This window comes from Pelobates fuscus, chromosome 8 (assembly GCF_036172605.1).
Source record: "Pelobates fuscus isolate aPelFus1 chromosome 8, aPelFus1.pri, whole genome shotgun sequence".
Lineage (NCBI taxonomy): Eukaryota > Metazoa > Chordata > Amphibia > Anura > Pelobatidae > Pelobates > Pelobates fuscus.
Window position 1 is genome coordinate 167708096 of NC_086324.1, and position 27808 is coordinate 167735903.

At 40.9% G+C, this 27808-nt stretch overlaps 1 protein-coding gene across 1 annotated transcript; it reads left to right on the forward strand.

The window, feature by feature from the left end:
- Positions 1–10394: 10394 nt before the first annotated feature.
- On the forward strand, positions 10395–27336 carry RABEP2 (rabaptin, RAB GTPase binding effector protein 2). Its single transcript, XM_063429552.1, has 10 exons — positions 10395–10513; positions 12960–13226; positions 15845–15961; positions 17845–17943; positions 21119–21256; positions 23681–23821; positions 24202–24477; positions 24948–25046; positions 25138–25254; positions 25720–27336. The coding sequence occupies exons 2-10, from the start codon at positions 12975–12977 to the stop codon at positions 25819–25821; spliced, it is 1341 nt and encodes a 446-aa protein (XP_063285622.1). The 5' UTR covers positions 10395–10513; positions 12960–12974; the 3' UTR covers positions 25822–27336.
- Positions 27337–27808: the final 472 nt, after the last annotated feature.

Consider the following 27808-nt stretch of genomic DNA (forward strand, 5'->3'; position numbering starts at 1 on the left):
TCTCACACCAGACGGGGTTACCTTTACCATGTTGAGACGAACTAAGCCCGATTCGTCTTCTGTGTCATACCGATACTTTGTGTCAGACACCACACTATGCATGGTCAGAACGCTAATGGGGTATACCTATACCACTACCCCCCTTCGTACTCATTCGACGGATCACCTCCTGACTTCTTACGTGAACACTCATGGACCGGCGTCTACCGCAACACTGGCCAGATGGGTCCGCTGGCTATTGTCTTTAGCGGGCGTCGAACTTTGTTTCGGAGACCACTCGGTCAGGGGAGCGGCGGCCTCACAGGCCTTTTCGGCGATGCTCTCCTAGCCGACATTATACGCTGCACGGACTGAGCGCGGGAGTGTACGTTTAGAAAGTTCTATTTCAGCAAACATCTCATGCTTCCTTCACATTGGTCAATTCAAAGCTTTAAAAATGCAAATATGAAGCCTCCTGTCATGTGGTAAAATTGAAGATTATATTAGCTTTAGTGTACTAATAATCTTAATTTTAGTAATGGCGAATATTTCCAACCCTATAGGATCCCTCCCATGTTTCTCGTGTTGAACAGAATATGTCTTTTATGTTCAGGAAGGTAAGTATGTTATGGTTGGTATGTTTGCTACTTAGACCTGTATTTTGAGGGTCTTGTATAGGTGAATATTAGACATGAACCTTGAATTATGTTGTGTTGATAGATTCTTAAATATCATTGCTTTAGAATATATATTGATATGTTTCACGTTCTAATGTTCGCCGGTATATCAGATGCTTAATGTTTATTGTGTGCGGGCAAGTTATCATGCCAGAGACCTTTCACCTTCTTTCTTTTTCTTGCAGCGTGAACGTCTTCTCATCGAGACAAAGATTCACCTTCCATACCTCTGCATCGCGGAACCACTGGAGTTGGATATTCTAATATGTTGTTGAACTGTTGATGTAATGTGATTATGTTTCTTGTTATTATTTATTGTTTCGCTTCAAAGAAAGAGGAAGTGATGTCATAGACAGGGCCTTTTATGGGCATCATAACATTTTTCTGATTGGTTGTTATGTTTCTATGCTGCTGGAGTTTTCAGTAAAGAAAGATATGCAAATATTCGCCTCGTGTCATTACTAAAATTAAGATTATTAGTACACTAAAGCTAATATAATCTTCAATTGTTATGAATTCAAAATCAATCTAACATTGTGGCCAAAGTAATACAATAAACAAACAGAAAAAAACCTCTCGCAGTCTGGTATGTTATACGTTTTCCAGTTAGTATTTTGGCCCAAAATGTTAAATTTACTTTGACTTTCCAACATTTCCCACGTTAGTGAATAGCTGTGAAATAGTGAATAATATTTGGTTTATTCACAAAACTTGGAATTTTAGTCGATTTAAACAGCCAACTGAATTGGAGAACTTTTTCAGATCTTTAACCTTTAGCCTCAAATCCGCTATTCAGATTTTAATTCACTAAATTTCCGAGTTTAGTAAATAACTCCCAAAGGAGATCTCGCATTTTAGATCACCATCGCCAGATAGGAAAAAAAAATGATATTTCCAATCAGGCTATTTCAGCGTAAAATTTGAAATAGATTTCTTAGACACAGTTCTCTAATACAGAATACTTGTCTATTTCAGTTGCCTTAAAAATGTTGGTTTCCTGTTTTATAATTCTGGACAGTTTCCTATAAAATATGTTTTGTCTTAGTGTCCGTATTACTGTACGATGGCTTGTGTGGTCAGCCCAGGACAGAGAAAGAGGAAAGCTTAGATCCGGGGCCAACGGTGAGAGAATAGAATCCTGGCTGCCACTTAGTTACTCTGTCTTACACTCAATAGTCAGACAGAGTCGAGGGAGCATACTGAGAGGTGGATATACAGAAACAATGTTTCTATTACTGCTCTTACAATGCAATGTGTGCCTTGACTGTGCCAGGACTGAACTGGATTGTGATGTCAGTGACTGCATTTTTATCCAAATTTAAAGGAAAAACAGGGCATCTTTGAAGAAAATGGTTAACACAAGTTGTAGGTGAATTTCACGGCTTTAGTCACAGAAATAACGGTCCTCCTTTCGTTGTGTGATGAGAGTCCAGGCTCCGTATCTCAGGCATAACTACGGTTTGGGACTCCAGCTGTTATGGACTACATTATCCATGATGCTTAGCCACCCAATCGACTGAGGTGGATTTTGTTTTCAGTTTGAGTGTTACTCTGTAGCCTTTTCAATCATTTGTTGATTCACTGCAAACCATTGTTTAGTGATTAAAGCCCTTTACGGAGATGAGGGGACCCTGTGCCTGAGTATATTTGGGGTCCCTCATTGCAATAAACCTCCTTCCTTACTCCGGTTACCCCTCATTACACAGCTTTCTGGGGCTGGATAAATTATATGTATTTCATTGATCTATGCAGTACATGCTTAATTTATAGCTAGCTCATTAATCAGCTTTGGGAATAAACTCGGCAATATTTTTTTTTTTTTTTTTAATTCTTTATTTTTGCACTTGACAGGTAAGGCAAGAATAATACAACATAAGGCTTGCGCAGAAGTCGGGCTATTAAAGAGCAATACAAGCATTCTTATGCATACAATAATTGACTCTGGAAAGAGATTTAAATTCACGTAATAACTTCCATTCAACCTGCCACCTATCGAGGGTTACGGTATGTTTTTCCCAATCTCTGTTTATATTCGCCTGGTAGAGCATATGTACAATATCTGTGGTATCTACGAATTAGCCAATTTGGTGTATACATTCATGGGAGAATCAAACGGATTCAGAGTCAAACATAACTGTATTCCCCTTTCCAACCCGGTCCCTGGCCTCTCATGGGTTGCCCCCTATCAAGGAAATTTAAAAAAAATTTAAACTTTGTAAGCCTAATATTAGGTTTGCCTTAACTAACTGAGAATCTTAACGGGGTAGCCAAGAGGCTCCGCTGCTCCTTCAAAACCTTTAATCAGGCTAGAGAGAGGAGAAGAAATAAAAAGAAAAGGGTAAAGGAGAAGAGAGGGAGGACAGAGAGAGGGGGGGAGGGAACTCCCCCGGAGGAATAAAAGAAGAGAGGAAAAGGGAGAGACAAGGGTAGTGCTACCGTTAGCAAAGAAGAAGATATAAGTGGTGGAGGGGGGAGGAGGAGGGAGGAGGGGGCCCACCGATAGTGATCAAGGCTCGCCTGCCAACTCGGACACACCTGGTCATAGGCAGTTGGGCCTATCTTCTTCCGTCTCTATCCGGTCCTAGGGTACAGTTGTCCCAAGGTTCCCATAGCTTCAGGAACCTCTCCACGGAGCATTTCACCCTTGCTGTCAAATCATCCATTATTCTGCAATCCCTGATTTTGGGTACGACTACTTGTATATCAGGGCCTTCCGGTGATAGCCATGCAGTAGCAATTGTTCTGCGAGCACACAGGGTCACCTTGTGTATTAACGCCTGTTCTCTTTTAGTCCATCCCTCTACCGATCGATTAAGTAAGTATATCCAAGGGTCCAGAAGTAAGGGTCTGCCGAAGATCCGTGTCAGTATGTCTTTGACCGACGTCCAAAAGACCTGAACTTTCGGGCACTCCCACCACATATGCAGGTAGGTGCCGCGCTCCCCACACCCCCTCCAGCATGTATCCGTATCTATTTTGTGCATGTGGTACAGTTGTATGGGCGTAGTATACCAACGTAGCATGGTTTTCCATGACTGTTCTTGAAATGTGGTGCAAATGGAAACTTTAGTGTTCGCTTCCCAGATCTCCTGCCACTCGATTCCCTCTAGCACTTCTCCCAGGTCCGATTCCCATTTATCCGTGTATGGTAAATTTCCCCAGTCCTTGGTCTTCTCGCTTAGGTGGGCATATAAGAGCGTTATGGATCCCTTTGGATTCATTCCACGCAAACACATAGACTCATAAAAGGTCAACGGTTTTAGGGCTGCGTCTTTGATGAGTGGTCGTCTGGCGAAATCTCGGATTTGAAGGTATCGGAAGAAATCAGCCGGGGTCAAGTGGGCGCTTTGTTGGAGATCTGCAAATTGGATGAGACTTCCATTTGGGTATAACTGGTGGATCCGTTGTAAACCGGTTCTTTCGATTCGCTGAAATTCTCTAGGTGTCAATCCAGGGGGAAAGTCACGGTTTCGCAGAATTGGGGAGAGCGGGGACGGTGATGAGGCGAGTCCGTATTTGGTTCGGTTGCGGTCCCAAATTTGGATGGAGTTAAGTACGGCTGGGCACGTTACCCTTATTATAGGTCTGCTTTCTTTTGAAGCCCACATGGTGAATTGAGGGACGTCTGAGCCTACCATCATGGACTCGATGTCTACCCACCTCCTCTCAGTGGGTGGGGAGTGCCACATCGCCACCTGTGTCAGTTGGGCAGACAGGTAGTAGAAGTAAAAGTTTGGTAGTCCTAGACCGCCTCTATCTTTGTGCCGGTAAAGCACTTGTCTGGATATTCTGTGCCTCTTGTTGTGCCAAATGAAGTCTCCTATTGATGTTTGCAACGGGACCAGTTGAGATCTAGCTATATGAATTGGTAGGGCTTGGAACAAGAACAGTATATGCGGGAGGATGTTCATTTTCACCGCGTTTATCTCACCTATCCAGGATATAGGCTTGTCCATCGAATTTTCCAGGTCGCTGATCAAAGATCGTATCATGGGGGTGTAATTGGCCGCGTAGAGGCGTCTCGTGTCAGCCGTCAGATGGATCCCCAAGTAGGTCAGGGTATCTGTTTCTATCCGGATCTTGTGGGCCTCCCGTATCCTTTTCGTCTCCTCAACTGTTATACCTATCGGTAAAGACCTTGATTTCTGCATATTGGTTTTGTAGCCTGAGAATGTCCCATACTCCGTGATTACGTTCCGTAAGGCAGTTATGGATTCTTCCGGGTTCGTTAGTGTCAGGAGGATATCATCAGCATAAGCCGAGATGGTAAATTCTTCTTTGCCCACTTTAACACCACAGATCCCCGGGTGGCGGCGTCTAGCCTGCAGGAGAGGCTCCAATGCTATGGTAAAAAGTAGGGGTGATAACGGGCATCCCTGTCTAGTCCCATTGAAAAGCCTGAAAGGAGACAGTGGGGCTCCCGCTATCTGTATTTGGGCCCTCACATTGTGGTACATCGCTCTCGTCATTGCAATGTATTCGCCAGGGAATCCCAGGTGTTTCATGACCGTAAAAATGGAATTGCCATCAGACCCTGTCGAAGGCCTTTTCGGCGTCAATAGACACCACTAATGTTGGGGCAGTGAGAGCATTTTGTTTCCATATTAAGTCTATGTTCCTCCTGGTGTTCTCAAACAACTGCCTGCCCTGTATGAAGCCTCGGCAATATTTTTAAGTCATTTTTTACTGCTAGGTTTTTGACTGACCCAAACAGATTTTCAATCATTTACTGATTGTCAGCAAGTTTACTGGTGGTTGGCAAATCAGGCTAAAAATACAGTGTCAGCAAGAGAAGTGGTCTGATAGCACACCTCCCAAGTGTCCGTATAAAGGATGGGCAGTCCCTATTTTGTCCATTCCCTTGTTCCCTCTTTTCTAGGAGCTCCATATTGTTGGTGTGTCCGAGTGTATAACTGAGCTCCACAGCAATACTATTCCCAGTAATGTGACTGAGTGTATAACAGAGCTCCACAGCAATAATACTCCCAGTAATGTGACTGAGTGTATAATGGAGCTCCACAGCAATAATACTCCCAGTAATGTGTCTGAGTGTATAACTGAGCTCCACAGCAATAATACTCCCAGTAATGTGTCTGAGTGTATAACAGAGCTCCACAGCAATAATACTCCCAGTAATGTGTCTGAGTGTATAACAGAGCTCCACAGCAATAATACTCCCAGTAATGTGTCTGAGTGTATAACAGAGCCCCACATTAATAATACTCCCAGTAATGTGTCTGAGTGTATAACAGAGCTCCACAGTAATAATACTCTCAGTAATGTGTCTGAGTGTATAACAGAGCTCCATGGCAATAATACTCCCAGTAATGTGTCTGAGTGTATAACAGAGCTCCACAGCAATAATACTCCCAGTAATGTGTCTGAGTGTATAACAGAGCTCCACAGTAATAATACTCCCAGTAATGTGTCTGAGTGTATAACAGAGCCCCACAGTAATAATACTCCCAGTAATGTGTCTGAGTGTATAACAGAGCTCCACATTAATAATACTCTCAGTAATGTGTCTGAGTGTATAACAGAGCTCCACATCAATAATACTCCCAGTAATGTGTCTGAGTGTATAACAGAGCTCCACAGTAATAATACTCCCAGTAATGTGTCTGAGTGTATAACAGAGCCCCACAGTAATAATACTCCCAGTAATGTGTCTGAGTGTATAACAGAGCTCCACAGCAATAATACTCCCAGTAATGTGTCAGGGTGTATAACAGAGCTCCACAGCAATAATACTCCCAGTAATGTGTCTGGGTGTATAACAGAGCTCCACAGCAATAATACTCCCAGTAATGTGTCTTTAAACTGCAATAAATGTGTTTAGAAATCAGTCTGTTTAAATAAGATACATTGTTCTGGTTATAAATGACATTCTAGTTTTATAAGTTGTTATTAGTAAGTCACCTACAATTACTTAGAATAGCTCTGCCCCTGGCCACATCTCTACATATACGGCTAAAATTAAAATGTTCCCTTTGTTCATTTCAAATGTTGGGAGATATGAAATAGTTAGAATGCCCGCAGAGACATCAGAGCCCCCAAGACAGTTTTGTGGCAAAGATTGGGGATAAAAACAGATTGGTGGCCTGCAGCACAGTTTAGTAGCAGAAAATGGGCTAGAAAGATTGTTTGGTGACCTACGTATAGATTAGTTATAGACAGTTTGGTGGGAAATTTAGTGGCAGACAGGTTAGTGTCCTTGGGTGGAATGCTTACATAGTTAATACACTGTTAGAGAGTTTTATGTTGTCCGTCAGCGAATTACATTTGATATATTAGGGGGTTATCCGCTAAACACTGAATTGTAGTCAACTAAAAACCAAACTGCAAAATTTAAGGTAAAATACCCACGTTGTTAGTTGGATAATATTAGACTTTTATTTAGACTTCAGTTCAGTACAATACAATACTGTGTTTAACGAATAAACCTCTTGGACCGGCTCCAGTTTAACTCCATTCTGTCTCTTCTCGATATGACAAAGGGGCGAGTAAGCGGAGTGTGAAGGGGCTTCCTCTTTAAGCCTCCGTGAGCGGCTGCATCCTGTTTGTACGTCTGGGGAAAAGATGTGTTTTTGTATCTAACTGTGGTCGCAATTTAATATTTTGGGATATGATTTTCAAATGATCACAATCTGTTATAAAAACTTTTCAAATCATTTATCTAAAGAAGTTACCATTAAAGTCTGAAACATTTTTTTTCTAACAGATTGTAAACATTGGACAAGCTTATCCAAACATATTAAATGGAGGCCTGTATCAGGACACATCAGGACAATTCACAGGGTCTGTTCACTAAACTCCAGATTGTAGCATGTTTTAAAATCCTAATGGCAAATTTAGGTTAAAATAACCAATTTGGATAAATTCTCCAATTCTGAGACAGCTTGACAATATTAGCCTTAGTTTTGCCATTTAGAATTTAATTAGCTACAACTTAGAGTTCAGTCAATAAACCCCAGAGTTCTAGAATTCTAGAGTTCAGAAGCTAGCCGGGTCACAGTAATCGGTCTCACCATGAATATAAATCCCTTACTTAAAAGATGCTGGGATAATGTATGCGGTACAGCCAGGAACAATCTGTGAATGATATACAATATAGATCCTGCATGCTATGGCAGGGTTTTTTTTTACAACCTAAGGCAGGAAAATGAATTATAGCAAGTGTTCATTTTGGATCATGTTTTAGGTCCACAGTATATATAGAATTTATAAATAGACAAGTCTATTCTTCTTTATCATGTAACCCCAGGTTTCTAAAGACAATATGGTGACACAACATGCTTTGACCCCCTCACTACTGAGTGAAGAATAATAAAATAAGTGTAACATTTATCTGAATCATTAAAGGAAAGCTCCAACCACCATACCCTCCATAGCGCAGTGTAGTGGTTATGGTGCCAGGAATGCCCATGTAAGTAATCAAACAGTTTGCTAACGGTTTGACGTATAACCTGTCCTGTGCCGGGTGCCGCTCCTTGGCTCTCTTCAGTCGGATGTTATGCTCTGCACTGCAGGGCCAGCTCATTGGCTGAGAGTGCCAGCTGATCATTCTCAAGTCTACTCAATTCTGCTAATCTGGCCTCATATGTACCAAGAGTACTTTCTAACTATTCATTCCCCAACTTCCACTCAGGAGCAGTGCATAGATTGAGCCATGCACAGCGTGACCAGACATCCCAGTTTTACCGGGATAGTCTCGGTTTTCAGCCCAGCGCCCAGAGAAACTTTCTCGGGATGCGTAGATGTTCTGATTTTCCGCTGAAGGGCAGCCAGTGCCAGAAAAGATCCAGTGAAGAAGCCTTGTTGGAGCTAGTTAATAGCACTCTATAACTGATCTCTTGCGTAGTTTCTGATACTCAGATGGAGACAGACTCCTGTTGGCCACGCTGAGCCTTCCTGACCAGTAGGGAGAGTCGGAGGTGTTTGTCTCAGAGGAGAAAGGCGTGAAACGCATGGATACGTTCCAGCTGATGGCACAGATCAGATTTATGGCAGCTAATTGCGGGTGGGCCTGCGGGTGGTGCTGGGCTTTTAATAATTTGCAGGTTTGGTTTTATTTGGGTTCATTCATGGAGCAGATCACAGAGAAGTGTGAAAAGACTCCAGGGGTCGGTGAGTGCCGGAAACTGGAGGGCAGGCCTGGTCTCCACCACCCCTGTCACTCTCAAGCTAAAGGTCTCTTACAGGAGTGTTCTAGCCAGGCTTAGCAGGTGTCCCGGTTTTTTTATTTCCAAAATCTGGTCACCCTGGCCATGCAGGCTGCTGTACAATACACAGAGCTGAGATCAGCTACAGTTCCACTTCACGAGGGTGTTTGGTTTGTTTTGTATTTAAGGGCTTAATGGGAGGAAGCTTATATAAAACGAAAACTAGAAGAGTTCTGATTTAAATGTGATCTGCAGTGTACATTCCCCTTCGATCAGCACAGTCCATAGGTTATTTAAAAATAGAAAACGTATTGCTGGCTCGGGTACGTTCCGAATGACGTTTAAATTGCAAGGACCAGGCTGGCTGGGAAGTATTGTAAAGAATAAATTCTGAATTCCTCATTAGTAAATAATTAGCAAGATGCGCCACCTAGGGGTTGTTAGTCAATGATCTGAGCTAATACATTCTTCAAATAAAATATCATGTTTTATTAGAAATTTAATGGTATTTCTGGTAAACCGGAAGTGTTAGAACTTTGCTCCACATTAAATAACAATAAAGCTGACTCGGAGAATTTTGCCAGTTCTGCTATTTTTATTTACATTTTGCAATAACCAGGTTTAATCACCACAAGTTTCTGCGAACCATTATCTATTTTATCCTAAATGTTTATATTTACTTTGAATTCCTTTAGATTGTAAGCTCATTGGGGCAGGTCCCCCTTCACCTGCTAATACTGTATGTTAAACGTGTTTTGTTAAAATTAAATGTTTCTCTTGTTTACCTATTGTACAGCGCTGCGGAATATGTTGGCGCTATATAAACAACTGTGATATCATAGATTGCAAGCTCAGGAGGCGAGCTGGGTCTTCCTCTCATTGTAAAGTGCTATATTAATAATAATAATAATTACAATTCATGTTTAATTTGAGTGAATAGCCCTTTGGGTACAGCTTCCATCTTATATAAACTCCAACTCCCATCATTCTGAGGCAGACAGGTGGAGGCCGCCCAAACTTGGCGGAGGTCAACGAACTGTTGAGGTCTAGCACAAGAAGCCGAGAGGTTGCCGAGCATTGAAGCGGCGAGATTGCCGAGAGGTGGCGGAGATTGCCGAGCGTTGATGCGGCGATGAAGCCGAGAGGTGGCGGACATTGCCGAGCATTGAAGCGGCGAGATTGCCGAGAGTTGGCGGACTTTGCCGAGCATTGAAGCGGCGAGATAGCCGAGAGTTGGCGGAGATTGCCGAGCATTGAGTGGCGAGATAGCCGAGAGGTGGCGGAGATTGCCGAGCGTTGAAGCGGCGATGAAGCCGAGAGGTGGCGGACATTGCAGAGCATTGAAGCGGCGAGATTGCCGAGAGGTGGCGGAGATTGCCGAGCGTTGAAGCCAAGAGGTGGCGGACATTGCCGAGCATTGAAGCGGCGAGATTGCCGAGAGTTGGCGGACATTGCCGAGCATTGAAGCGGCGAGATAGCCGAGAGGTGGCGGAGATTGCCGAGCATTGAGTGGCGAGATTGCCGAGCATTGAAGCGGCGAGCTTGCCGAGAGGTGGCGGAAATTGCCGAACGGATACGGAAACGTGTCCTCATGCGGATGCGGATTTGCAGAGATTGAAAAGAAAAGTTGGGAGAAAATCCTAGAATCCGGGAATTCAGCCCCAAAACGAGAATCCAGGTCTGAAGGCGAACCAGGTCACTGTAAGGACATAGGGAGGGGGGGGCATGTAATAATAATTAATAATAATAATAATAAATAATAATAATACTCTGTGTATAGAGCTCTCATTAACCCTCTGACTGCCACAGAGATACAGTGCATGGTACACTAATTAATGCATGCTTTAATTAACCCCCTGATTGCCACAGAGATACAGTGCATGGTACACCAATTAATGCATGCTTTAATTAACCCCCTGACTGCCACAGAGATACAGTGCAGGGTACACTAATTAATGCATGCTTTAATTAACCCCCTGATTGCCACAGAGATACAGTGCATGGTACACTAATTAATGCATGCTTTAATTAACCCCCTGATTGCCACAGAGACACAGTGCATGGTACACTAATTAATGCATGCTTTAACTAACCCCCTGGCTGCCACAGAGATACAGTGCATGGTACACTAATTAATGCATGCTTTAATTAACCCCCTGACTGCCACAGAGATACAGTGCATGGTACACCAATTAATGCATGCTTTAATTAACCCCCTGACTGCCACAGAGATACAGTGCATGGTACACTAATTAATGCATGCTTTAATTAACCCCCTGGCTGCCACAGAGATACAGTGCATGGTACACTAATTAATGCATGCTTTAATTAACCCCCTGACTGCCACATAGATACAGTGCATGGTACACTAATTAATGCATGCTTTAACTAACCCCCTGACTGCCACAGAGATACAGTGCATGGTACACTAATTAATGCATGCTTTAATTAACCCCCTGACTGCCACAGAGACACAGTGCATGGTACACTAATTAATGCATGCTTTAATTAACCCCCTGACTGCCACAGAGATACAGTGCATGGTACACTAATTAATGCATGCTTTAATTAACCCCCTGACTGCCACAGAGATACAGTGCATGGTACACTAATTAATGCATGCTTTAATTAACCCCCTGACTGCCACAGAGATACAGTGCAGGGTACACTAATTAATGCATGCTTTAATTAGCCCCCTGACTGCCACAGAGATACAGTGCATGGTGCACTAATTAATGCATGCTTTAATTAACCCCATGACTGCCACAGAGATACAGTGCATGGTACACTAATTAATGCATGCTTTAATTAACCCCCTGACTGCCACAGAGATACATTTTTTGCTATATGTACCTGTGAGAGCTTTAATTAACCCACACAATTGTGCTATCCATGGTAGATTATTAGGGAGCCATGAGTTAATTATGGGAATATCTATTTATAAAAATACAAATGATACACCATCCAATGACATGTCATATTCCCCACAGTTTAATGCATTTATTTATGTATTACAGTTAGTCTGCATTGAAACAATGTTAATGTATTTTGTTGTTTTGTTTAGGATTTTGCTAGTCGCAGTGTGTTTTTAATTTATTAAGTTGTTGCTTGGTGTTGTTTTATTTTACATGAATGCAAAGCATTACAAAGAGTTTACATCCAAAATCAGTGAAATCCTGCTTTTATTATATATCTAATTTATTGTATGGAATAATTTATATGTCTGCATAAGTTTGTTTAAAAAAAACTAATTTTATAATATTTTCTTTAAAGGTATAATATAGGCATTAAAACATTAAAAACTTTTTTAATAAAGTAGTTATGGTGTGTAGATCATGCCCCTGTAGTCATACTGCTCAATTCTCTGCCATTTAGGAGTTAAATCACTTTAATTTCTGTGTATGTAGCCATAGTTTTGTTTTCAATCAGATGCTAACTTACTTTAGAAGTGTTTATCTCCTGCTCTGTAAATTAAACTTTAATCACACACAGGAGGCTCCTGCAGGGCCCAACAAGCTATTATCAGAGCAGGAGATCATAAAAATGCTAAAGTAAACAGAATTTTCAATAAAGAAAGTGTAAATATTAGATGATTCTTTACAGGAAGTGTTTAGGAAAGCTGTGTAAGTCACATGCAAGGAGGTGTGACTAGGGCTTCATAAACAAAGGGATTTGACTCCTATATGGTAGAGAATTGAGCAGTGATACTGCAGGGGCATGATCTATACACCAAAACTGCTTCATTAAGCTAAAGTTGTTTTGGTGCCTATATTATCCCTTTAACTTTTTTTCTACAGTACAGGCTGAAATGCAATTTATACCCTAACTTGATTTGCATTAAACTTCGAATTAACACTCATGTGCCTAGTATCGCCACAGGGTTTGCAGGACAGACACCGCAGCAGTGAGGAATCCTGCACCATATTAAGTCTGTATACTGCAGGGCAGCACTCTTCATGCTCTGCCAATAAGTATATGTAAATGTTACGTGTGCAGGAAAATGTGGTGGATCTGGCAATCCTAGTTAGATAGCAGCTTTTATGTGTTTTTACTTTGTAATATCTCAACTAAGTTTATAAGTCAAATAAAACCTTGAATTGAATTCCCATCTGAGACCAGAATTTTATATTTTACCCCACAGGAATAGGGTTCCTAAATGGCCCAGGTGGATGATGGGTGCTTGGGGCAAGACACTCTTACCCCTTGTCCAGACTGCCCCAGCGATGACTCTGAGCTTTCAATGGGAGCTGAGACCTTTGCCCGAGGCTGTGACTGCGTCTCCATTTCCTCCTTCCCTGGTGAGCGACAGGTCCAGGAGGATACAGCATCCTTGGTTTCCACGGCAACACTGGTACCCGAGTGTATCTATATCCCTCCATCGGGGTTTCAGCTACTCTCAGACCAGGAGGTAATATCTGTTACATGTCTATACATTACTTGGAGCAACTATAACTTGGGATTTTCTTGGAACACTTGTGAATAATAATAATGAACAGACTAGATTACAAATCATTGCAGCCCTGCACGTTAACACTCTAATCACCATAACCACTACAGCATGTTGCAGTGTTTATGGTGCCAGGAGAGCCTTTCGTCCCCTTAGTCTAAGTTTGACTTTTTTCCTGAGGTCCGCCAGAAGCCGGTCACTTACCAAGTGAGAGCCAGTAGGAGTTTCTATTAGCTTTTTCTGAGCTTATGTGGTTCTGTCACCTAAAACCTACCTTGTTTACTCTTACTCTTTTCAAATCTGTTCTTCATTTCTGATCTATTTCTTTCTAAACCATAACACAACGTAGGGACTATTTTGTCTTGTGTATTTTTACTGAGAATTGTGACAAAATGGTGGTGGGCATTAAGCAAGCGACACTTTCTTTGTCAAGCTAACAAACGGTGAAGTTTACCTTACACTCCACCCTTTGTCAATATTGCCAAGCGCAAGAAAAATACATAAGACGAAGTAGTCAATCTTTCGGCTTATATTTTAAGGAGAAATAGGCGACAGGCCACTTAAGCCATGCAGGGCCAGCTGAGAGCATGCGCCAATCTTTCTCAGCGAACGAGCTGTGCCCTGCGCCACTGACCTTAGCTCAGACAGAGAGCTTCCAGCTCTCATAGAGGCAGTGACCAACACCAGGCGGGTCTCAGGTACAAAGTCACACCGTTAGCAAACAGTTTGACTGCGCACATTACTTGGGGCACCTGAGCGCACTGTAGTGGCTATTGTGTTTGAAGTGCTCCTTTTAAGGGCGCTGTACCTTTACCAAACTCTTAAAACTGTGTAGCAAACATGACCACATTAGTGGATGTGTGTTTCCTTTTAGACATAGCGTTCGATTATCTGTTAATTGTTTGAATACTTTAAAGGTCCACGCCACACACACAAAACACGTCAGCTTTTTAAACACATAAGTGGTGATGGTGGTTTGAGTAACCCTTTAATGGCATGTGAGGGCACTCATGAGATTTCATAGATTATAATGGGTTTTTTTTGGCAAATACATTGAGTTTGCTTTGGGACCTGTTGTACAAAAATCTGTCTATGAGACCAGCCATCAGTGATTGACATTTCACAGGTATCAGGTATAGAAAGGACAGTCATGTCCGCTATACATGCTAGCGATGTCCCCCGTCCATACAGGAGCCCGGCAGTATGGATTTCCTATACCCAGTCTCCCTGCTGTCCACATTGTTTAATTTCGAACAGTCCATCGTGCTATTAATGGGTGCGACTGTTTTATAACGAGCAGGAAGTCACTTTGCTGGTATCGCAATTTCAACAGGAAACTCTGCTGAGCAGAGATTTAATCCTGTTGGGACAGCCAGCTCAGTTAGCCAAACTAAACAATGAAGTCAGGAATTGAGGAAAATTTAAAAAAAGGAATTGGGGATTTTTGGACAAAAAAAATTGTCAAATTGGAAAAATTCTCCAGCTATTTTCTTTCTATGATATTGGGAATAAAACGTGCAATCTCTGTCTCGGTTGTCTGAAATTCAGAGGTTTTTTAATAAACCTCAATGTAAAATCTTTATGGAAATGAAATAGAAATGCATTCTGAAATACAAAGTTAAAGGTGCAATCTAATCAACCCAAGCACTCTCAGCCAACCAATATCGTCCAGGTTAAGGCAATATGCTTTTACAATGTAAACGTTTTAATTTGTCACTTTTAATGCCAGCCGCGATGAGGAAGATATAGCTGTTGCTTAATTACCGTAAGCATTCCTTATTTAAAGCAAAATAATCTTCTATTTAGCAATACCATTTGTTGACAATTTTCGCGATAATTGAATCTTATCAGTGGAAGGCAAGTTCTGGCTATTGCAATGTGAGCCTGAGGTCAGTGCTTGTATTCACTGCTTAATTAAAGAGAAACTGTCAAATTTATATTTATCTTTCTATCTCTCTGTCTGTCTGTCTGTCTATCTATCTATATGTCGCTATGTCTCTATCTATCTGATCACCCCCCATTAACACCCATTGTTAGGGAGTTTTCTTTGCTCAGAAACGTTCTTTGCAATGAGAGAGAAAGGGGAATTATGGGAAGTGTAAGATAATTTGCATGAAGTGCCTTGCCTGAGCCTTTTCTGGAGGAAGTGGAGACATTTTTTCATATATATGGTGTAACACAGTTAGGCCGTTAAAATCAAATGGTTATGTATGCAGTCATTTTCAATGGTTTTCAACTATTTATTCAAATTCGTGATTTTTGCCTTGGTTTCTGATGTGGCTGAACGTCTTTAGGAGATGATTGTTACCAGTGTAAATATATAAATATATATATATATTAAGCTTCAATCTGCTTAGTGGAGTGTGTGCGAATTGGATATATTTTCCACTTCCCATAAAAACATTATCGATTTTTGTAAGTGGAATTTTTAGATTTTAAAATAAAAGATTGAAGAATAAAACAGGCATGTGATCTCAGGCAGATTGACAGACAATAAACAAAAAGCAGGGGATCTCATTGCCTTATTCCTTATGCTATATATATATATTTATAACATTAAGTTGTATTTTTTGTTGCAGCTTGCGCAGCACAAGGTGGCCCTGCAGAGCACCAGTGAGCGGCTAGACAAGGTGACCAGGGAAAGAGAGGCTCTGCAGGAGGCTCTGCGTTGCAGCACAGAGGACTGTGCTAATCAGGTGAGCATGCCTGGTCCTTATATTCTGGTTTACAGTCTGATTAGATTTGTGCTGTACCTTACAGGCTGTGTGTATAATTCCAGTATATGTTTAGATGTGTGCTGGGTTGTACAGCTTACATGTATAATGTCTGTTTGGATTAGTGCTGTGTTGGACAGTCTGTTTGTATAATATGAGCGTAGATGTTTGTATAATATGAGCGCAGATGTTTGTATAATATGAGCGCAGATGTTTGTATAATATGAGCGTAGATGTTTGTATAATATGAGCGTAGATGTTTGTATAATATGAGTGTAGATGTTTGTATAATATGAGTGTAGATGTTTGTATAATATGAGCGTAGATGTTTGTATAATATGAGCGTAGATGTTTGTATAATATGAGCGTAGATGTTTGTATAATATAAGCGCAGATGTTTGTATAATATGAGTGTAGATGTTTGTGTGTATAATATATGTGTAGATGTTTGTATAATATGAGTGTAGATGTTTGTGTGTATAATATATGTGTAGATGTTTGTATAATATGAGTGTAGATGTTTGTGTGTATAATATATGTGTAGATGTGTGCTGTATTTTATTTTTTACTTATTTTTTACCAGTATTTATAAAGCGCCAGCACAATTAGTGGAGAACATACAATATATACAGACAAATACAAAAGGTAGAGAGGGCCCTGCCGTAAGCTGACATCTAGCCATATAAGCTCTTTTATACAAAGAGTGAGCTTACAATCTACAATATACAGTGAGCTTACAATCTAAAGGATACCGTGGGGATTTGAGACAAGAGGTAGCAGGGGAAATTTGGAAGTGAGGTAAACAGAGAGTTGCAGCTATTTATACAGTCTGTGTGTATAATATATGTGTAGCTGTTTGTGTGTATAATATGTGTAGCTGTTTGTGTGTATAATATGTGTGTAGCTGTTTGTTTGTGTGTATAATATGTGTGTAGCTGTTTGTGTGTATAATATATGTGTAGCTGTTTGTGTGTATAATATATGTGTAGCTGTTTGTGTGTATAATATATGTGTAGCTGTTTGTGTGTATAATATGTGTGTAGCTGTTTGTGTGTATAATATATGTGTAGCTGTTTGTGTGTATAATATGTGTGTAGCTGTTTGTGTGTATAATATATGTGTAGCTGTTTGTGTGTATAATATGTGTGTAGCTGTTTGTGTGTATAATATATGTGTAGCTGTTTGTGTGTATAATATATGTGTAGCTGTTTGTTTGTGTGTATAATATGTGTGTAGCTGTTTGTGTGTATAATATATGTGTAGATGTAAGTGTGTATAATATGTGTGTATAATATATTTGCAAATGTTAGTGTGTATAATATATGTGTAGATGTTAGTTAATGTGTATAATATATATGTGTAGCTGTTTGTGTGTATAATATGTGTGTAGCTGTTTGTTTGTGTGTATAATATATGTGTAGCTGTTTGTGTGTATAATATGTGTGTAGCTGTTTGTGTGTATAATATATGTGTAGCTGTTTGTGTGTATAATATATGTGTAGCTGTTTGTTTGTGTGTATAATATGTGTGTAGCTGTTAGTGTGTATAATATGTGTGTAGCTGTTAGTGTGTATAATATATGTGTAGCTGTTAGTGTGTATAATATGTGTGTAGCTGTTAGTGTGTATAATATATGTGTAGATGTTAGTTAATGTGTATAATATATATGTGTAGCTATTAGTGTGTATAATATATATGTGTAGATGTTAGTTAATGTGTATAATATATATGTGTAGCTATTAGTGTATATAATATATGTGTAGATGTTCGTTAATGTGTATAATATATGTGTAGATTTGCTGTTAGTGTGTAATATATATTTGTAGATTTGTGCTGTATTGAACAGTCTGGTTTCTGTTGTGCAGGTTAATGTTCTGTTGGACCAGATCAAAAGTTCAGAGAAGCTTCTAGATGGACTTCAGAGCAACATGTCTGATACACAGCAGAAAACCGCACGGCAAATGGTGAGAAGATGGCGTCCCACGCCGTACGTACCGTCTGTGTCCAGTACTCTTCCCATATCGCTATAGTAACAGATTAAGGGATAATACTTCCTCATTGTCCATTTCTTCCCAGTATGGCATCATGTACTGTGAGTGACGGTACGGTGTGTGGGGTGGGGGGGGGGGAGTTTGAAATTAAATAACCCTCTAGTTTGATTCTGAAGGGTACAGTGTATGGGGTGGGGGGAGTTTGAAATTAAATAACCCTCTAGCTTGATTCTGAAGGGTACGGTGTGTGGGGTGGGGGGAGTTTGAAATTAAACAACCCTCTAGTTTGATTCTGAAGGGTACAGTGTATGGGGTGGGGGGAGTTTGAAATTAAATAACCCTCTAGTTTGACTCTGAAGGGTACGGTGTGTGGGGTGGGGGGAGTTTGAAATTAAATAACCCTCTAGTTTGATTCTGAAGGGTACGGTGTGTGGGGTGGGGGGAGTTTGAAATTAAATAACCCTCTAGTTTGACTCTGAAGGGTACGGTGTGTGGGGTGGGGGGAGTTTGAAATTAAATAACCCTCTAGTTTGATTCTGAAGGGTACGGTGTGTGGGGTGGGGGGAGTTTGAAATTAAATAACCCTCTAGTTTGATTCTGAAGGGTACGGTGTGTGGGGTGGGGGGAGTTTGAAATTTAATAACCCTCTAGTTTGATTCTGAATGTTTCATTCACTTAAAAGCAAAGTGTAGGAAATTTAAAATGAAATTGCAAACATTAAGATAAAAAAAAAAAAAAAAGAAAAGTTTCAAACTCCTCTATAGTCACACATTATCTGTTGTTGGCTAAAATTAGCTGTTCATTTCCAGTTTATCATATTTTGCTGTTTAATCAATGTGTAACGGACCGTTTCAGCATAAAAGGGGAAAAATCCGTTTAGGCGATAATCCCCTTTAGATAGACCAGCAGCTACTATAAGCACCACGTTCCCGAACTCCCAAACTGCACGGATTCACCAACTCTCGAACAGCAGACACACGAACCCTGGAAGCAGCCGAACAGGAAAAGCAATACAAACAGCTTACACTCCTGGCAGTCGGCATACAGTCCCCTTTCCCCCAAGAAAGAGACACACTCCAGCTTCAGGGTTAAACAGCAACAACACTGATTTATTCACACACAGGCTTATATGAGATTCTCCCATGCAGGGGAGGGGTTTACAGTACACCAATCCAGTTTAAGGTACAACCCACACATCTCCTCCCTCCAACATATCTGTTAACACAATTAACAGGGACATATTTTTACCCAAGTTTTGGATGTACCCTAAATACTTGGGGTACATCCACAAATCCAATATCTCCAGATAGCCCTAGTCCGGAGGGACAACATATGTTAAAATCAGCCCATTCGGATAAACGGTTCGGGAGTTATGGGACTTTAAAGTATTGACCGACCGCATGGGTAAAGTATCCGAAAACAGTTCCATGCATTTTGGCCCTGCGGTCGGTCACAAACAAGTGAATGAAACAGACGAATTGCCTGTGTTATAGAGACTAAGGGGGATTCGTATGAATCCCCTAGTTCGTACGTTTTTTTCTACCGAACGGCGGGCCGTTCGGTAGTTTCCCCACGAAATCCTGGAAGTCTGGAGGTTTCAGCGGTGTTTGCCTAGTCGAGTGTCCGATTTCAGTTCCAGACACTCGACTGCAAAACACCGCTGTTCGGTAGTTAAAGATGGCCGCCGCCACGTGGTTGTTTCCCGAATGGCGGCCACCCAGAGGACACAGAACACATTACATGCATTGCCAATTACCTGTTTGCAACATTGTTGCAAACGGTAATTGGAGGCACACTTATTCCTGGGTGGTCTGGTTGTTCGGTAGTCTCACTCAATATAATGAATGGAGTGATTCTACCGAACGATCAGATGAATGCTGCATATATATCACCCAGGTTAAACTTAACACATAATACATATACAATATTACAGGCAGTACACTAGAATATACTTCCCGGCCTTAAAGGGACAGTAGTCCCAAAAGTCCCAATCTGTTCCTAGATGCTTTTAAAGGGCCGGTAGCAGCAATATACATTATTACATGCCCAAATATAGTTTTTACAGTACAATATGTCCAGGGCCATAGTCGCAGGGCAGGAGGCTAGCAACCAGGCTTCTCCAGTCCACAGTGGCGAAGTTGGTTTCGCCACACAATGAACCCCCTTTTTGTTATTTTACCCATTCCCCTTTCATTCGGATCCCTCCATGGTAGCTGATCATGTAATATTTTCGTGCCACCCCTGCTCCGAAATCTCGGTGCTTTTGACCACTGGGTTGCATCAAATTGTCTCCCTATGTCTGCATGCCAAGCTTCGCTAAATCTGTCTAGTGTTACCGGGGTGCCTACATCGAGGAGAGCATAACACATGGAGGTCACTCCCTTCTGTGGCTTGTGAGTCGAACAGGCCGCTTCAAACCTTGAGATTGTGAGAGTATCTTCTGTGGTGGATGTTTGGGCTGCTAGCATGGATTTGAGCTGTAAGTACGAGAATATCGACCTAGGGGGCAGGTTAACCTGTGTGACATGTCATGATTCCCTTTTATTCCAGAAGTTTGGTCCTTAAGGGGTTAAATTTGTCCTGGAGTATTGGGAATGGCAGCAGTGTATGCGATTTGTGGAGGTCCTTTACATGTGTGCAGCCCCCTTTTATCCACTCTCTCTGGTCAAACATGGGGTTGGCTGTATGTAGACTGGTCAGTGGTGCTGCCTGAGACCATGGTGTAGTGGTGTGTAGTACTGTGTGCGTTGTGTCCCAGGTTGCCACTAGTGTTGCCGTGGTGGGTAGCATATTAGGTTGTTTGGGGGCGTGTCGATTTGGGCACCCATATCAGCTTGCGGAGGTCAGACCCTTGTAGCCACTGGTTCTCTATGTCCAACCACTGTGGGGGGCGGGGGGCTCTCATGGACTGTATCTCAATTATTGGGGCTAGCATTGAGGCGACGTTTTTCTAAATTAAGGAGGTTTAAATTTAAGTTTTAAATTTGTGTCAGGGCAACCCTTCTTTGCCTTATGGAATTTTAATTTGCTGCAATTTTGAAACCTGACAGAAATTTACCTCTTCTACCTTCCCTTATTTTGTGTTTGTTTCTCCTTTCCCATAAATCTGTCTCATTCTCCTGCTTTTTCACTCGTTCTGCTTCCTTAGGCTGCACTGACAGCGTCCTTCAATCGCTTGTGTCAGGAAGTGAATATCCTTAGTGAAGAAAACGAAAAGTTAAGAGCTATTGGGGGCGCAACGTCTCCCGAGGAGCAAACGCCAGCCGTACAGACATCCTCGGTTCAGGTACATTCCCCGCCTAAATAATGAGGATTCCAACAGTACTATGATAGAGAGGGCCCCCCTCGTATGTAACACAGTGCAGCACTGTAGGGGTTATTCAATAAAGAATGCATTTCTGGGAATTAAAATTTTACTTTAAAATTAGATTATAATAGTCATTTTGGGAAAATCTGATATCACTTGGAATTCTTCACAGCCGATACTGGGTAACGCTCTGTAAACCTGTTCTATAAAACAAAGCATTTCATGCGTGATTAGCGTAACGCAGGAGTGACCAGAAATTAGACTCATAGCTGTTTTAAACCTGTGACTACCAATGAGAGTATCTGACAAGCTCAGAGTGTCGATGTCATGTTGAGTTTCAAAAACTTTTCTGATCTTCCAATGCATTTATTAAAGCGGAACTGTCACTTCCCTGAATTTTTAACGTTATAGTTACTTATCTGTATATTTAATAAATATGTATTTTGTGACATGTAAAAAATAAAATTAACCTGCAAATGGGCACCTCCGTCTCTTCTCCCGTTCAATGGTATAAGCTTCGTCCTTTGCACCTGCCAGTTAGTATACAGAGAAACAGAAAAGGGGAGGAATTTAACAATGTTTAGAATTTTCCTTTTCATTTGCAATATTTGCCCTGGCTTTGCCTTGCCTGAACTGGATTATGATGTAATTTGCTAAATGTTTTTATATAAATTTAAAATAAAATGGAGCATCATTGTTTAACATAAGTTATTGGTGATTTACAGTATTTTTATCATTAGTGTAAATTCCAGAGAAGGGTCAAATTCCCTTTTAAGTTTAATATCATTTTGCCAACTGCACACTAACATGGGAAGTTAAAACATTTGTGTTTTTAGAAGGGTGCTGGTTGTATGAGTTATTGAAATGTAAATGACCTTTTTTGCCCTTCCCTGTTACGTTATAGTAGTATTTTATATGTGTGTTTAGCATATACAGTTGTGCTCAAAAGTGTGCGTACCCTGGCAAAATTGTAAAATTTTGGCATTGATATTGAAAATATTACTGATCATGCAACAATGTATTTTATTGAAGGATAGTGATCGTATTAAGCCATTTATTATCACATAGTCATTTGGCTCCCTTTTAAATCATAATGATAACAGAAATTACCCAAATGGCACTGATCAAAAGTTTACATACCCTTGAATGCTTGGCTTTGTTACAGACACAAAAGGCGACACACACAGGTTAAAATGACAATTAAGTGTTAATTTCCCACACCTGTGGCTTTTTAAAGTGCAATCAGTGTCTGTGTATAAATAGTCAATGAGTTTGTTAGCTCTCACGTGGATGCACTGAGCAGGCTAGATACTGAGCCATGGAGAGCAGAAAAGAACTTCCAAAAGACCAGCGTAACAAGGTAATGGAACTAGATAAAGATGGAAAAGGATATAACAAGATATCCAAAGCCTGGAAAATTCCAGTCCGTACTGTCCAATCACTTATTAAGTGGAAAATGTGGGGATCTCTTGATACTAAGCCAAGGTCAGGTAGACCAAGAAAGATTTCAACCACAACTGCCAGAAGAATTGTCCGGGATACAAAGAAAAACCCACATGTAATCTCAAGAGAAATACAAGCTGCTCTGGAAAAAGACGGTGTGGCTGTTTCAAGGAGCACAATACGACGATACTTGAACAAAAATGAGCTGCATGGCCGAGTTGCCAGAAAGAAGCCTTTTCTGCGCCAATGCCACAAAAAAAGCCCGGTTACAATATGCCCAACAACACCTTGACAGCCTCACAGCTTCTGGCACAATGTAATTTGAAGTGATGAGACCAAAAGAGAGGTTTATAGTCACAACCGTAAGGGCTATGTTTGGAGAGGGGTCAACAAGGCCTATAGTGAAACGAATACCATCCCCACTGTGAAGCATGGTGGTGCGTCACTGATGTTTTTGGGGGAGGAGGGGGGGGGGGTGTGAGCACTAAAGGCACAGGGAATCTTGTGAGAATTGATGGCAAGATGAATACAGCATGTTATCAGAAAATACTGGCAGGTATTTTGCCAAGACGAATGGGCAACTATACCACCTGCATGAATTAGGGGACTCTTAGGCAACATTACAAAAGACTGCACGCTGTCATTGATGCTAAAGGGGGCAATTCACAGTATTAAGAACTAAGGGTATGCAGACTTTTGAACAGGGGTCATTTAATTGTTTTTTGGTTTTTTTTGCCATGTTTTGTTATATGATTGTGCCATTCTGTTATAACCTACAGTTGAATATGAATCCCATAAGAAATAAAATAAATGTGTTTTGCCTGCTCACTAATGTTTTCTTTAAAAATGGTACATATATTACCAACTCTCCAAGGATGTGCAACCTTTTAAGCACAACTGTATTCTGATGTATCGGGCTAACATGTTACTGTATGCTGTATTCTCTGTTTCTTCCTGCAGAGGGCAGCACAATACCGACAGGAAAGGCTGTGTATTGAGATCGTTAGTCTGCAGGAGGAGTTGAAGTCAGAGCAAGCGGCCAAGCAAGGTTTGGAGGAGCAGTTTCAGAGAGAAAAGGAAACTCATACGGAAGAGAAGGGTGTGTTAGCATAACATTGTTCTAAACATTCATTCTTAATCATTCAGTGTTAGACCAAAATTTTTTTTTTTTTTTAAAGATGCTTAAATGGCACCGTGCTTATCATCCCCACTTTGTATGCATTTTATCATTCCATGGAGCACCACCTTATATCACAGCTCTTGACACATCCTACAAATAGGTAGAATAACAAATATTGGCCAACAGGCAGAAACCAGCAGATTAGTTCAGGCTTTGATCACCCTGTCTACATGTTTTAAATGTGTGTTTTGTATGTGTGTAATTTTTTATGACTTACTGCTAATTACATTCTCTATTTTTTGTTTTGTTTTGTTTGTTTTGTTTCATCTTGTTTTCTTTTGTCGTCGTCGTCGAATCACAGAGATCTTGGAAGGTAAAATATTGTGATTGTGATCTTAAACTACGTTTACACAATGTGTGTCCAAACCGTGTATTGCATGTGGGAATTCGGAAAATTACATTAAAAAATGTGATCCCACTTCAGGCACCATACTGCATGTTTAATGGGACTGGGAATACGGGGGGAGGTAGGTTAGGCCACCAATATATTTGTTTGTCACTAATATTTAACTTACTTGTAGCTACACTCTCCAGTCTCCGCACAGAAATGGATCGAATTCAGCAGGAGAGAAAGCAGGTGAGATACCATTAAGATGAACACAAGTGGAAATTTGTCATAATCCTCTATATAATATTCCTCATTTGCCGTATCTCTTAATTTCTTATGTTAAAAGATTAGTCAAACCAGATCCTAGCGCTTTCATAAAACCCTGGTTTTGGTTAGAGTAACTCTTTTTGAGGTGGCGTACCATCCCCAACTTTAATAAAATAAACGATAGCTTACCCCTGTTCCAGCTGAGGGAAGGACGGTGGAGACATGGAAGAAGTGGGCATGCCACTATTAGCTGTCTGGCGTCAACATGCTGCTTGTGCTGATGTCAGACGCATATTTTGCACTTAAATTACTTTAGCCAGCCCGGAACTGGCTAATGATGCGATTGGTGGTGGAGTTAAATGTCTGGCAGTTTAACGGTTAATCTCTGTATGTTTCAGCATTTTAAATAAAGGAATTAAACCACTTCTTATATTAATTTTCTACGTATTCAGACAGACCTGCAGCTTCAAGAATCAGAAAGTCAGGTTCAAAAGCTCTGGGACTCTCTCGGTGAACAGGAGAAAATCCTTCAGGAAGAGCGGGAGGAGAAGGTATGTCTAATCAAATTGTTTCTCGGATGGTCCTCCATCTTCAGTGGCATGCTGTATTTGCTAACTCGGAAAACATGTTTTCTTTCCACAGGCTTCTCTTCATGAGACTCTCCTAGAGGAGAGGAATAAAATATTTAGACTACAGACAGACCTGGCGACCAGTGAGGAGGTTCAACGGGACTTTGTCCGTCTGTCGCAGTCACTGCAGGTAAAGAATATTATCCGCATCAGAATGGGTCAGTCTGAACCTTCAGAACGGGGGTGTGCAATTTTCAGCACTCCAGATGTTGTGGACTACATCTCCCATACAACAAGCTCTTACAACCATAATGCTGGCAAATTATTAGGGGTGATGTAGTTAACAACATCTAGAGTGCCGACGATTGCCTACCCCTGTTCTGGAGGGTAACAAGCCCTCAACCAAGGAGTTATGGATTTTCACGAATCTTTAAATTTGCGAACTTCACTGAACATCAAAGAAAAATAATTGCTTGAACCCCTTAAAATAATCTTTTTGAAACTCCAAGTCTGTTATTATATTGCAATTATTTATGTATTCTGTACTTCAGTTTGAATATTTTCAAAAGTTTTTGCATGTGAGGTGTGTGTTTTTTTTTCTTCCTCATCTACAATTTTGCTCCATCTAACAAGTCCATGTGTCTCCTGGTCACAGGTCAGCTTGGAGAAGATACGACAAGCCAAATCCCTGAAAGAGGTTCAGGACATTTTGGAGGGGACTCGACTTACAGATGTGAACCAGCTCCGTGACACTTGACTGTCTCGTCATGAACTTTTGGCTCTTTAAAACCTGCCGATACTGGATCAAATCTGTATATTTTGTAGATAATTTAATCAACCAAGATTCTAACAGCTACTTAATTTGTCATAGAAATTTCAAATACAGTAAGAACTGGAGGCAGCTGTAATCTAACTTTGGGAAACTCAGCGATATGACCTCCAGAAAACGAACTGACGATGTAAGGCCAGAGGTCCGCATTGTCCGTGGGCATTGAAGTTGCACTATTTTCTGGAAAATGCCAATTTTATTGCCAAATACATTTTATATTGTTCACGTGAACTACATTCAGTAGCACGCCACTAAGATACTGTTTGGGTGGTTATACAATGAGAAGCCAGTGACCAAGTACCTCTGGAGGACTTTGATGGCGTGAAGTTTCAGGAAGCAGTACTAGCTGTAGGCTCACAAGACCCTCAAGACATGGAGTTTTAATTTAATCAGATTTAATGACTGTATTCCTTTCAAGGGATGTGATCAAGTTTGAAACTGGATTTATTGAAAAATCAAACCATGTAACTACATGTGGGAAGTCCTGGCTGATAAAATGTGGAATAAACAAAGAATCTTCATAATTGTTCTTCCTTTGGTGCTGGAATACACGATCTATTTAAAAAGGAACATTGGCCAAGCTGTTTACGAGTTCCTATTCACTTCCTGAATGTCGGCCATGTTAAACATGTGTGAAGCGAAGAAGAATATAAGATCTAGTAGTTAAAGGGACACTATAGTCACCAGAACAACTACAGCTTATTGAATTTGTTCTGGTGAGTAGAATCATTACCTTCAGGCTTTTTGCTGTAAACACTGTCTTTTCAGAGAAAATGCAGTGTTTACATTACAGCCTAGTGATAACTTCACTGGCCACTCCTCAGATGGCTGTTAGAGATCCTTCCTGGGTCATGGCTGCCTAAAATGCATCCAAACATTCAGTGTCTCCTCCCTCTGTATGCAGACACTGAACTTTCCTCATAGAGATTCATTGATTCAATTCATCTCTATGAGGAGATGCTGATTGGCCAGGGCTGTGTTTGAATCATGCTAGCTCTGCCCCTGATCTGCCTCTTTGTCAGTCTCAGCCAATCCTATGGGGAAGCACTGTGATTGGATCAGGCTACCACTTCTGATGATGTCAGCAGACTGCTTGTTTTTTTTGAGGCAAACAGCATGCAGAGTTACAGCTTCTGGCTTGAATACAGTAAGATTTTGCTATATTTATGGAGGCATGAGGGGCCCAGGGGGGCTAGATGGTGGTTTTAACACTATAGGGTCAGGAATACATGTTTGTGTTCCCGACCCTATAGTGATTCTGTTATGTCAGCCTACATCGTATGTTTTCACCTACTCTTCCTGTCCTCTCAGTATCGGACATTACTCTCTGCTGTTTATAAACTAAAAAATGTGCAGTGTATTTGAATGCCGCATCAATGTTTTAACTCAGAATTTTCGAGGCTTGTGAAAGCTGTTGTGGCTCCACAAGCATGTTGTTATTCAATGCACAACATAAATAAAGATTTAAAAATAAAATAAATAATATTTTCATTGTAAACTATATAATAAAATATATCTATGATTATTACTTTAACGTAATCATACAATTTTATTTTTTCCAGCAAATTTTACTCTATAATGTTAAAATTCATATACTCTGTTATTCTGTTCTCATTTTGTTACATGTGTAGTTATCGTAGTCCTGAAGTCTGATTTTGGAGTACTGTATTTTATGGAGTGGCTGTTACTTGTCTTTCTTTCACACAACTTAAAGGGATCATATAGTGCCAGGAAAACAAACCTGTTTTTCTGGCACTATAGGGTTAATAGGTCCCCCTCTCCCGCTGGGCTGAGGGGTTAAATTTAAGAAATTACTGGGGAATCACTTCACTGAACCTGACATCGAGAGTGGTAATAGTGAGAGACGCCGGCTTCAGCACGGCAGGGTTCTTATTGTGATCACCTAAGCTAGGAA